Here is a 13062-nt window from a genome sequence, read left to right on the forward strand (position 1 = left end):
TTTACAGAAAACATTTGCCTGCTTCTGAGGGAGAGCATACGTTAAGAACTTCGCCTCTGGCAAAGTCAAATAAGTTTCTTCCTACAGAGAACGTCATGCCCTCTTATGACTTGTGGATTTGTGTTTTGGTGTTTGTGTTTTTGTGTGTGTGTGCGTTTTTGTTTTGTTTTGTTTTTTGTTTTTTCTTTTTGCAGGGCCACCATCCAACTCTGGGGGAGCACCCGAAATTTACCAACTACTCTTTTGACGTAGAAGAATTTATGTACCTTGTCCTTCAGGCTGCAGACCATGTGTTGCAACACCCGAAGTGGCCGTTTAAGAAGAAGCATGATGAGCTGTAAATGTGTTGAGTCTGTCTGCAAAATGAGAGCGCTTAAACTCCAATACCCAGACTCAAGATTTCTTAAGTCAGGAAAAACAATCTATTTCCTCACCCCTAAATCTACTTTTCTATACCAAAACCTGCCTTCAGGATATTGTTACATGTCTTACAGTCTTTAAATGTTTCCTGGTAATTTTTGTGTTATTGCTATTTATCAGTAGCATAGATATTTTTGCACTGAAAACCTTACTTTTTATAGATCAAAAATTGGGCCTGGGCTCACTGGTGTAACTGAGGTTTACCAAAGTTATTAACTTTCTCAGCTTTAGAATTTGTAAATGTTCTTATGGAATGTCATGTGATTGTAATTCCAGAGAGTTCCACCTTGTTTTTGAAATATTTGTGTAAATTCACAACTATTCTTTTTTTGCCACAGTCTGTTAAGAACAATGTGGTAGGAAATGAAAACATGCACCACACACACGCGTGCACACACACACACTCAATTGTGAGTCTCACTACCCATCTAAGGGCCATGTTACAGCTCAGTGTTTTGTTCACTCCAGAGTATATACGTCAAAACCTGAGTAAATCATGCTGCTGTGTTATTTTATATGCACGTATTTCCTATTCAAATCATGTTTTCCCAGAACGTTACAACTACATGTGATAAAAACGAATGAGAGGACTATTTACATACGTTCCAGCTGATTTTTGCTGAGTCCCTCTTAGCTGTGGAGAGTATTTATCTTGAATTCTGTATAAAAGAGTGGTTTCTAGCATACAAGTGTTTATAACAGCATATACCAGTGTGTATGCATCTACCTCTATCAACATGAAAGCATTTTAGTCTTTTATTTTACAAACTTCAGCTTAGCCACAATGAAGAAATCGTTTCCATGTAAAAGAGTAAAATGAAAAACCAACAAAAGTTAAAGACACGTGTGAATTATCCAATCGAAATGAAAAAGTCATGGAAAGTGCCATTGATTAAAAAGAATATCTGAAATGTAGTCCCACTCTTTAAATGGGATTCCTTTCTTACTCTTTATGAACTTTTAACCATCAAAAACCATGGATTTATTTTACTGCAAAATGTGAACTTTACATTTTATTAACACTTGAGTAGTCTAATTTAGAGACTAGTTATTGCAACTTTTTAAAGTGGGGGGAAATTACAGCAAATTTAAACAGTGTTTATTTTTTGTTTTTATATATTTTATACCTTAAAAAAAGGTGAAAAGAATATCCAACAGAGAAGCGATGACCTGCAGAACAAAATATTTATATCTGGATTGTTACAGAACAACATTTGTTGATCCCTGTTTTAAAGTTTTATGAGCAGTTTTTCTAGAGTTTAAGAATATTTATTAAAATTCCTGTAAAAAAATATAGTAATAACTTTGATTTGGATCTTAAAATTGTGTGAAAAAGAAATGACAACCTATTATGAATTTTGAAATGACAGGATTGCTATTTTCTTAGCTGAGTACCACTGGGAAGATATTTCACATGAAAGGAATTATGAAGGTGGGTTTGCACTATGAGTCAGTGAGGTATGAACAGCTGAAAAAAATCTAGATGGAGTTTCAGCCTATATCTTTTAAGTTCATTTTAAGAAGCACATGAAGGGACCAGCAGGTGGCGTGGTGGTTAATGTGCTGGTCTCCCACGTGGCCAACTGCAGTTTGAGTCCTGCATCTGGGATCTTCAAAATCACATGGGGTACGTGTGCATGCGTGCCCAAAATCCCAGGAGGAGTACGGAGGAGAAGGAACTGCAGTGTGGCCATCCCTCTAGGGATGATTTCTCACTTTTCCTCTCACTGTCTCTCTGTCTCTCTCTAGTGAATGCACATGCCCTATGACAAAAACCTTATTAAAAAAAAAAACATGATTCTATAGACTAGGGAGAATTATAGAAACTGAGCAGTTTCATAATAAAACTATTGTATTTGAATATTTTGCATTTATTTAAAGAGAATACTTTTTATATACACAAGAAAGTACATTTGATACTTTACTTATGAAATTAATTTTTATCAAACTTTTTAATGGTAACCAAAGGTCTTCAAATTGTTATAAAATTTAAGATGTAAGAATTCTTTGTATTAATTAAGTCTTAAAAGGGATACGTTTCATCGTACATTTTGGGTGTGGTTTTGGAATAAATCTCTTTATATTTTATCTGAATATCAGAATTACTTTCAAGGTCTTCTGTGTCTGAGTGTTGTCTGCTTGATTTTGGGGGGCAATCTGGTGTCTGGTAGCTCTTAGGTTATAAAATTAACTTGTTCACTGGTGGAGATTTCCACTTCATGTCCCTGGTCTGGGCAGAGTGGCATCTGGCTGGTGGTGCCCATCTCATATCAGCCAGGGACAAAGCAAACCCTCGTGTATCCCAGCGTGGCTTTTGGTCAGTGCCCATGCCTGGTTCATGCCTTGGACACATGGGGAAAAATCCATTTAAGCAAAGTTTCTACAAAAAAAAAAGTGCAAGTTACATTTACTTCACAGTTAATTTGGTGATCCTTTCACAAATGTTCCATTGCATAATCCTTACCAAAATAACATTGGGAGTATGGTTTTTGTTTTTCATGGGAAGGAAATCAGATGTGGTTTGAGGGACTTCCTGCAGATCATAGGCCTGATTCCATATCTACAGTCTTCCATTCATTCATGAACTCGATTGTTCAAGACTGATAAAGCCACTACTATCCCAGATTCTAACGATATAGCAATGAAAAGAACAGAAGTATCATCCCTATGGAGCTTACATTCTTGTTGTTGTTGTTGTTGTAATTTGCTTGGGGCATGTGTGTTAACATGGGAGGGACAGAGAGGGAGGTGGAGAGTTAGCACCTTCCCGGGGGATGTAGCCACACTGTGTCCCCTTCTCCATTCTCCTTGGGATTTTGGGCATGCATGCATATATGCCTGGCATGCTTTCCAAGCCTCTGAGTCTGGGTCTCCAACTGTTCAGTTGGCCACGTGGGATCCAGCCACCTTGACCACCATGCTACCTGCTGGAACTTGCATTCTTATGGGGGAGACAGCCATTGGACTGATAAGTAAGTAAAATATACAGTATGCATATTATGATAGGTGTTATGGAGAAAACCACAAGGAAGAGGAATCTCAAGGAACCTAGGGACTTTCACTGACAGTTGAGTCAAGACTAGAAGGAGGTGGGAGAGGAAGCTGTGTATGTAACTGGGCAATGAGGAAGCTAGGAAGACATAGGGTGTGCAAAGTCTCGGGGGCAGGAGGATGCCTGCTAGTGTGTTTAAGGAACAACCAGAAAGCTAGTGCAGTTGGTGTCATCAAGGGCCAGAGGGGCAGGATGCGAGGTCAAAACAATAACGGGATGGGTGCAGGTGGCAAGGCTCTCATCCCTTGATTCTCATGAGGTGGGAGTTGTTGAAGGGATCTGAACAAAGGGATAAAGATCTGACTAACTTTTGAACAGGATGACTCTAGCTGGTATGTTTGGGGCAAACTGTAGCAGAATCCGTTAGATCATGTTTTATGGAAAACAGACTCTGGGACAGGGATTTGTGTGCAGTTTCTCATGATCAGGGACAGGGATTTGAAGGTTCCCATGATCAATGCTTTTGAGAATGTGAAGGACCCAGGCTTGGGTGGAGGGTGAAATCAAACAGCCATGCAGTAGCAGGTGAGGCCTCCGGGGACTGCTGTGGAGCTGGGTGGTCCTGCAGAGAGTACCCAAGATGAGGCCAGAGATGCTCACATCAACCAATCATGGAAGAGGTGACAACCCAGGGGCAGGGTGGCCCTGGGAAATTCCTGGAGAGGAGCTCGGCTGGGATCCATTCACAGTAATCAGGGGACTGATTCTCGGGGTCACATTGCAGTGTCTGCCATGGGCAAGAGTTGTGCTTTTTAACTTGCTCCACTCTCCTGCTTCCTGTCAAGTGAGAGCTAACATCTTCACTAGATTCAGATTTCTTTCTTTTTCTTTTTTTTTAAATGCATGTGTATGGATGACACGGTGTGCTTCAGATTGTAGGTTAGGGGAAGGGGCTGCATACTTTCTCTGCAAAGGGCCAGGAAGTGAATATTTCCAGCTTTGTGGACCATAAACAGTCTCTGTTGCCTATTATTATTTGTCATTCTCACCACCCCCATGATCCTTAAGACTAAAAACCATTCCTCTAGGGCCCAGCAGTTGATGTAATGGTTATGTTGCTGGACTCAGCCCAACTAGTTGACTGCAGTTGGAGTCCCTGGACCCCGGGGGGCTTAAAACTCATGCTGGACTTGTGTGTGTGGGTTGCCAAGATCCTGAGAGGAGAATGGAGGAGATGGGATTGCGGTGTGGCCATCCCCCCAGGGCGTGATTTCTCACTTTCTGTTTCTCTGTCTCTCTGGTGCACACACCTTATAACAAAAATCACTACCCCCCCACTCCTGCCCCTAAAAAACCACAAGAAAACAAACCATTCCTCTAGATGTTTAAACAGAGCAGAAAGGTTAAGGAACTTTCCCAAAGTCACACAGCCAGCAGGTGGCAGATGGGTTTGCTGTAAGGCTTTCTTTGTGAAGAAATTTAAACAGGGATGTTTACATGAAATATAGAAGGAAGGAGAGGGAAGGAACGAAGGAAAGAGAAGGGAAAAATAGGGGCAGGAGAAAATAAAGTCTTAGAGTTAGACTCTTTCTTGCAGTTGTAAAATAGTTTGCTTTGACACAGTAGAAAAGAAATTTGGGAAGCACTTGCTTTTTCTGAACTAAGAGCATGCAGTGTACACAGATCGGCTCAGGTATGATGGCCCTGGAGAAACCAATTGTTTAAAATAACCTACTCCCAACCTATGGTTATTGCCAGAACACGTTAATACCTTTCTTCTCTTTTAGCTTATTGGGGCATGTCACAAGTTGTTATAACCGTTCTTGTCAAAGAAGTGGGTTAGAGTTTGCTCACAGCTTCGCACCGCACGAGCCTCTCTGCGGACAGCAGAGCTTGTGTGACCACAAGGTGGCAGTGGAGCCCTTAGCCCACCCCCCCCCCCCCCCCCCCCGCCGGCCCCTGAAATCTGTTTTAACGGCTGTGCTGACATTTAACTGACATGCTCACCCATTTACTGTACAGTTTGACGTCCTCTTAGTCTACTCACGGATCATCGCTGTTATCTAATTCCAAGACTTACTTATCACCCTTCAAAGAAACCCTGTCCTCAGCCTGGTGGCTAAGGAGCTGGGTCCCACGTGGCCGACCGCAGCTCGAGCCCCAGCCCTGGCGGTGTGAAAGCACTCCACGGACCTGTGCACATGCCCGACTCCCAACAGGATGGGCAATGGGAGCAGAAGGGACTGCGACGTGGCCGTGCCGCACGTGGGGGGGTCTTTCTCCCTCTCCCTCCCTCTCTAGTCTCTGTCTCTCTGGGCAGGCACTTGAGCCTTTTGGCAGGAGGAAAGAGGAAGGAGGAGGGCAGGACCCCTGTACCCATTCCTCCTTTCCTTCAGCCCCTAAGCCAGTCCCTGTCTCTACAGACCCACCCACTCCTGCCCCTAAAAAACCACAAGAAAACAAACCATTCCTCTAGATGTTTAAACAGAGCAGAAAGGTTAAGGAACTTTCCCAAAGTCACACAGCCAGCAGGTGGCAGATGGGTTTGCTGTAAGGCTTTCTTTGTGAAGAAATTTAAACAGGGATGTTTACATGAAATATAGAAGGAAGGAGAGGGAAGGAACGAAGGAAAGAGAAGGGAAAAATAGGGGCAGGAGAAAATAAAGTCTTAGAGTTAGACTCTTTCTTGCAGTTGTAAAATAGTTTGCTTTGACACAGTAGAAAAGAAATTTGGGAAGCACTTGCTTTTTCTGAACTAAGAGCATGCAGTGTACACAGATCGGCTCAGGTATGATGGCCCTGGAGAAACCAATTGTTTAAAATAACCTACTCCCAACCTATGGTTATTGCCAGAACACGTTAATACCTTTCTTCTCTTTTAGCTTATTGGGGCATGTCACAAGTTGTTATAACCGTTCTTGTCAAAGAAGTGGGTTAGAGTTTGCTCACAGCTTCGCACCGCACGAGCCTCTCTGCGGACAGCAGAGCTTGTGTGACCACAAGGTGGCAGTGGAGCCCTTCCAAAGGGTCTCGCGGGGCGTCCGAGGCCCGGTGTGAAAGTCTCTTCGATTCCAGGCACCTGAGCGTCAGAGCTAGGACTAAGGCTTTGCTTCTGTGTGTGGCGGATTTGTTACTCCTGCTTTGAAGAAATGTGTGAAAATGATCATGGACGGTTTTCAGGTTCAAGTGTGGAATGTCTAAGCTACAGCGAGTCCCTGAGACCTGTGTGACATCTCCCATCACTCTGTAGGAGGAGCACTGGGCCTGGAAGGGTGATTTTACCTGAAGGAAACTGGCTCAAGCTAGGGAATTTGATTGGCCCTCAAGCTATTAAGGATCTGTAGTAGCACATGCGCTCTTCACTTCCAGTTAGGAGCTAATTGTGTTCTGATGTTGCCTCACAGGTTATTACATCCATAGTTGCTGCTAGCATTCAGTTAGAGTAGAACCAACTCAAAAGAGAGTTTGTTGAAGGTTAGTGCGCCAAGAATTCCGAAACAGTAATTAAGGAGTACTGTTCAGCGTGAACAGAGTGTTGTGGTTGACTGTTTACCAGGTATGACCTCTTGCCGTTCCCGAAGTGTTTAACATTTATTCGTCATGATCTTGAATTGCAGGAGTTTAGGATATTTCCTCCTGAAAGGAAACTTGTAGGTCCTTCATGACGTTCGTTCATTCTACTGTGGTTTGTTGACTGTCCCCCAGTGACAGGGACTGTCAGACCTAGAAAGGAGGCTTCCTGGGAGAAAGTGTTGGGTAGACCGAGCAACACAGATATTGAAGCCAGTGGGCCCCACGTGCTCAGCCTTTCAACACCCCAACTGTGTGACCATGGGCTTGGCTAGCCTCATGGACCTTCAATTTTCTTGTAAATTGGTGATAAAATGTAGTAGGTAGAGGGGCCAGCAGGTGATGTAGTGGTTAAGGGCGTTGGGTTCCCACATAGCCAATTGCAGTTCAGGTCCTGGACCTGGAGGTTGTTTTCTTTTTTTCCTTCGTGCTCAGCCTTTCAACACCCCAACTGTGTGACCATGGGCTTGGCTAGCCTCATGGACCTTCAATTTTCTTGTAAATTGGTGATAAAATGTAGTAGGTAGAGGGGCCAGCAGGTGATGTAGTGGTTAAGGGCGTTGGGTTCCCACATAGCCAATTGCAGTTCAGGTCCTGGACCTGGAGGTTGTTTTCTTTTTTCCCTCTTTCTCTCTGGTCAAATTGAAATAAATAAGTAAATGGATAAATAAAGTTAAATATAATATTTAGTTTTTTAAAAATATAGGAGGAGAGGGCGTGTTGCCGTCCCTGTGAGCAGGCGCAGGTCGTGGGTGGCGGGTCAGCCGACCCAAGGGGCCCTCTAGCTAGGTAAGTCATCGCTAGCCAGTCGCAGGGGATCCAGCAGTTGCTGCAGGACGAGAAGAGGGCCATCCAGAAGATGTCCGAGGCCCGCAAGTGAAAGAACTGGAGGCTGAAGCAGGCCAAAGCAGCAGCTCAGGCTGAAATTGAACAGTACCGCCTGCAGAGGGAGAAAGAATTCAAGGCCGAAGAAGCTGCGGCTCTGGGATCGCAGGGCAGTTGCAGCACTGACGTGGAGAAGGAGACCCAGGAGAAGATGACCATCCTCCAGAACTACTTCCTCCAGAACAGGGATGAAGTCTTGGATAACCTGTTGTCCTTTTTCTGCGACATCTGGCCAGAAATCCTTGAAAACTACCGCATAAATGGACAGGAGAAGAATGACGTGCCTGTCCCATGGATTGGCATCTTAGATGCCCTCGTGGAATATGAAGCATTACGGAGATCTAGTTATATTCTTGGGGAAGGCATTAAATTATTTCTGTATATTATATAGCAGGTCCTTTCACTTTTTGCAGAGGAGCAAATCTAGCTTCTTTGTACAGACTTAGAACTTATCCAAAGAATTCATCTTTTTACCTCATATTTCTTAGAAATTTAATGGGTATATGTTGTTTTCCTATGCCTTCAGCTCAAGCAACATGTATCTCAATGTTAACTTTTTCTGTTTTAGATCTAGTAAAAAAGGAGATTCTTGGAAGAAAGAAAGGGATTAAATTTTTTTTTTTTTCCCTAGGGCGTTACTGAAGATCAGGGACTTTATGAAAAAGTAGTGAGTAGTGACTTGTAACCTGTGTGAAGTAGCAGCCAGCCTTAAAGTAGTCCTTTCCGGCTAAAGGAAAGAACAGAGACTACTAGTGTAATCGTTCGGGCTGCCTTTAGTTCCTTTTAATCAAATAGTAGATAGAATTCACAAACTTGTTATGTGTTATTACTTGGTGTACTGATATCATTTAAAAGTAAAAGACTCTTTGTCATGAAAAAAAATGTAGGAGGCAGGATGGACTTAAGATAGAATATGAAAAGAAAGACACTTGTTCAGTGCCTGGTACAGTTATAGTCAGCAGCTAACTATCATTATATTCTAACATATAGAATTATTATTTAGAGTCTAGGACTAAACTGATCTCCAGAACTCCCCTTAGAGCAAGGAAACCAGAATCTCTAGATGTATCATCTGGCTGATGATATGAAGAGACTTCAATAAGTTTGTGAAAAAGGGAATTAAAGTACAAGTTTATTTTGGTGAAAAAAACTGGGCTAGTTTATTTTGGTGTGAAAATTGGCATAGTTTTTTCAGACCATACATTTTCCAGGAACTTTTTGAGGATGCCCATGTAGTTTGCTAAATGTCACCAGGTGGTTCTGATGGAAAGGGGTTAGGCACTGCAGGTCTGGGAGACATGATACAGCTGGTGCCAGTACACATTGCATGAGGTCTGAATCCACATTTGCCAAAGCGTCTTCACTGGTGTCACAAAGATGTTACATTTAAATAAATAAATAAATAAATAAAACAGATTGTTGTGAAATGCTGTTGCAAGTCAAGTTGGAGTTGTGTGTTGCAGAACTTCTCTGCCTCCTCGATATATGGAGGAGTGTGCGTTGTGAGTCTGAACAGAGAGATGTGATCTGAACAGTTCCTGCATTTATTTGACATCGGAAAGTTTTCCAGGGAGCCATGGGGACTGGCGTTGCAGGATTGTGTTTCCCCAGGCAAGCTGCCAGGGAAGGGGTACCAGGCAGCGCCTTCAGCATGAAGTTGCGCTGATCACTTACGTCTTGTTTGTTGAATTAAATTAGCTATGCTACCTGGTCATAGTTGATTGGTGACATCTGAATATAATACTGTTGGAGAATGGCTTCTGTGATAAAATCTAGGTTCTTGGTGTTCCGGACAAAGAATTGAACTAAACAGACTAATAATGAAAGGAAAGGTAGTTTATTAAGTAGAAGTGAAAGTATGTTCCTGAAAGGTAAGAGTGGGCCTGAGCGGACAGAGAGAGAGAGAAAGAGTGACTTAAAAGGCCCTGGCGCTTGCCTTCTGCAAGGATTATCATTTTTTTTTTTTGAGAGTTTTTTTCGCTATAGGGCGCGTGCACTTGCCAGACAGACAGAGAGAGACATAGAGACAGAAAGCGAGAAATCCCCCCCCAGGGGGGATGGCCACACCGCAATCCCTTCTCCTCCATTCTCCTCTCGGGATCTTGGGCACGCACGCACACGCACCGGGCGTGAGTTTTAAGCCACCGGGTCCGGGACGTGAACCACAGTCGACTACGTGGGAGTCCAGCAACATAGCCATTACGCTAACTGCTGGTTCCCGGTTTATAATTTTTTAATTGAGGTGTCAGTTGCTCCTTGGCTGGGTCCACTGATTGTTCTCATCTTATTAGCTGTATCAAGTATGGCTTAATCTGCTAGACATCCCCCACTGGAAATCTCCCGCCTACATTACCTTGGGCGGGGAGTTTTCTGCCCTGACCAGTTTTTCTATCTAGCACATAGGCAGATGCTTCAGCCCCATTTCCCACATCCAAGCTTTCTCTTGCCTCAATATGCCAAGAGAATGTCAACGTTTCTGGTACAAAGACACCAGATCAGAGCTACTCGTGCTCCTCCCATACGGGGTGCAGTCAGCAGCCACTTTTCAATTACCCATGAAACCATGCACACATTCCGGTTATGAACTGGATTTTCTCTTCCTTAAAATTCAGAAGACTCACAAATATAACAAAGCCAACCCCGCAGGTATCATTATCCCCGTACCACGTACACCAGGAAGACAGATGCAAACTGAAGGAGAGGGACGTGGACCCACCTAACCACATCAACGTGCTTGAGGTCACTGCATCAGCAGGACAAATGCAGGTGGCAAGTCATTGTACTTTCCAGAAAAATCTGGAAAATAGATTCCAAGGACACAGTTCCACTGAAGTGCCTACCGTCTTGGGTAGAAATGTAAGTTGGGCACAGTGTTAAATGCCAGTGCTGGTGAAATCTAGTCAGTTTGATAGGAGGCAATTGAATGAGGAATCAGGAAGTAGGAAATGAAGTTAAAAGTGACTTGTAAATCCCAGGAAAAAAACCAGAAGTTAGAGTGGCATAGATATGTAAATAAAGCAGGTGACAAAGTGAAGTGAGAGAAGTGCTAGAGACATATTGTACAGACCCAAGGCAAGCTAGGGAAAGGCCGGTATTAACATTTGAAAGCCAGCTAAAAGCAAGCCAGGGTGAGGAAGAAAATGGAAAAACTATGGAAACAGGGACATAGGGTATTGTAGCCAGCCTTCAAACGCTTAAGGCAGGTGGAAAAGAGGGCAAAAAGGAAGCACTGATTCATAGTGCAATTGTACATTGATAGAAAAATGTAAATCCTCTAGAAAAATATCTTTGTCTATGTATCATTTTTCAAAAATGCTGGTGATATTCAGCAATGTTCAGGGAGAGAATGTATACCAGATGCTTTTAGAAGCGTTCATGTTTCACCTTGTGGAAATGGGATTGCGAGTTTTTCCTCTTCCATTTTACGAGGATGTCGCTACATCTGCTCTTCTGTAAAATTAAAAGTAAGATCTGATGATGGAGCATCTCATAGTACCATTACCAAAATCTGAGATGAAATTTTGGTTTGACCTCTCAGGCATCTCTGTTCAAATAAATTGGCCCCCAAAATTGCTTTGTAATTCTATAGTATTTACTTTTTACTAGATCATGTGTTCTTGGATAGTCTTGCTTTTGCAATTCAAATAACAGTCTATTGGAAAGAGGAGTTTTATGGTGGATGCTACTTGGCGTAAGCAATGAATCTGAAGGACAAGGGAATAAAAGTAGTACCCGGAGAAATATGCCCGTTTTCAAATGGCTTTTCTTTGAAGATAGTGAAAAGGGCCGACGACTGAGAAAGAGTCTGCTTCTTTTGGTCTTTTTCCTCCTCCTCCTCTTAGTTCTAATATTGGAATTTAGGTTTGTGGTGTAAAAGTATGCTTTTCTTAGCATCCATTGGCTAAGAATCTTGTAATCTTAGGTTATAGCATGGTGGGTGAAGGCCCACGTGGCTTTCCATTGTAACAGATTTGGGACTTACTCTGTTGGGGTCTGTGCTTTGCCTGTGAATAATGCTAGTTCACCCTCTGTGACTTCTTGACACCCCCTGGGGGCTTCGGGAGGGTAATGATGCACACCCCTGAAGTCTTAGGAGAAACGAGGGGTGTAAAAGGCTGGCAAGTGGTGTGGTGGTTAAGGTACTAGATTCCCAAATGGCCAATTGCGGTTCAAGTCCCAGACTTGCTGGGTTGCTTTTTCACTCTCCCTTTATCTCTCTTTCTCTCTGTCTCTCTGGTCAAACTAAAGACTCATATTAATAAATTAAATTAAATAAATAATTCTTTTTTTAAAAAAGGGACTTTGCAGGGTCATAATGAGAGGCAGTATGTGTGTTGCTACTTATTACCTGACTACCTAAGGAAAACCACTTAAGCACCCTGAACCTCAGTTTTCTCATCTGTAAATGGGAGCTATTAAGGGAACTAACCACATGTGGTTGATCTGAGGATTTATTTGGTCTTTTTGTGTGTGAGGTGCTTTGCTGAGAAGACAATGGTGGGGGAGTATGGTGGACCAATACAATCAGATAACCACACAAGAGAGGGTGTCTAAAGATAAACTGAGATGAGTGTCCAGTGTAGCAGGAACATGTTCATGGCCAAGGACAGTGCTCCAGAACTGGGAATAGAGCAGCCACTGATGGTTATCCCGAGAGACGTGGGAGATAACGCACTCCATGTCTGGCGCTTGGTGAGAACTCAGCTGCAGAGAGAAGAGAAGAAGATGAGGAGGCAGAGGAAGAGGTGGAAGAGCATGCAGACGTACAGGCACCTGTGCCCATGCGCACCAGTGAAATCAGTGTGGTGACAGACTTTAATCTGAAATGCCATGACAACAGTGGCACTGAGGCCTGCAAACCCAGATTGGTCCAGGGATGGGCTGACAATTCAAGAGATAGAAACCTATACTAAGAAAGACAGTGGGAATCCAGACGGCAAAAGATGCAACCCAGAAAATATTAGCAGATGTTCTAGGGCTGTGGGACTTGAACTTTTGCCTTCCAATGGTTTTAGCAACAACATCTAAGAGTCTTGCTAATTTTAGAGAGGTCCTATCTGCTAACCTTCCTTCTACAGGCCTCAGAATCCTCAGCTCTTAAGTGAAGAGTTTGGACCTGATATCTCACCTATAGTTATGGAGGCTCTACCTTGGCTCATGGAGTCTATGAATAAATGGCCAAGCATACGTGAATA

General features: G+C 43.1%; 1 protein-coding gene, 1 non-coding gene and 1 pseudogene across 3 annotated transcripts in view; all 3 read left to right on the top strand.

The window, feature by feature from the left end:
- The window catches only part of EOGT (EGF domain specific O-linked N-acetylglucosamine transferase), a 47377-nt gene extending 44942 nt beyond the window's left edge, over nt 1–2435 (top strand). The window contains exon 17 of one of the 2 annotated variants that reach the window (XM_006160355.3): nt 195–2435. In XM_006160355.3, coding sequence (XP_006160417.2) covers nt 195–341 — 147 coding nt within the window. In that variant the 3' untranslated portion in view covers nt 342–2435. The remainder of the gene's footprint in view (nt 1–194) is intronic. The other variant, XM_027776556.1, reaches the window with a different exon arrangement.
- Nucleotides 2436–2640: 205 nt separating this feature from the next.
- LOC114010014 (small nucleolar RNA SNORA48) lies at nt 2641–2775 on the top strand. Its single transcript, XR_003551408.1, has one exon. It is a non-coding gene; the product is annotated as a small nucleolar RNA SNORA48 (small nucleolar RNA).
- Nucleotides 2776–7443: 4668 nt separating this feature from the next.
- LOC102481061 (V-type proton ATPase subunit G 1 pseudogene) lies at nt 7444–9142 on the top strand (annotated as a pseudogene).
- Nucleotides 9143–13062: the final 3920 nt, after the last annotated feature.

This window comes from Tupaia chinensis, unplaced genomic scaffold, assembly GCF_000334495.1.
Source record: "Tupaia chinensis unplaced genomic scaffold, TupChi_1.0 Scaffold000682_1, whole genome shotgun sequence".
Taxonomy (NCBI): domain Eukaryota; kingdom Metazoa; phylum Chordata; class Mammalia; order Scandentia; family Tupaiidae; genus Tupaia; species Tupaia belangeri.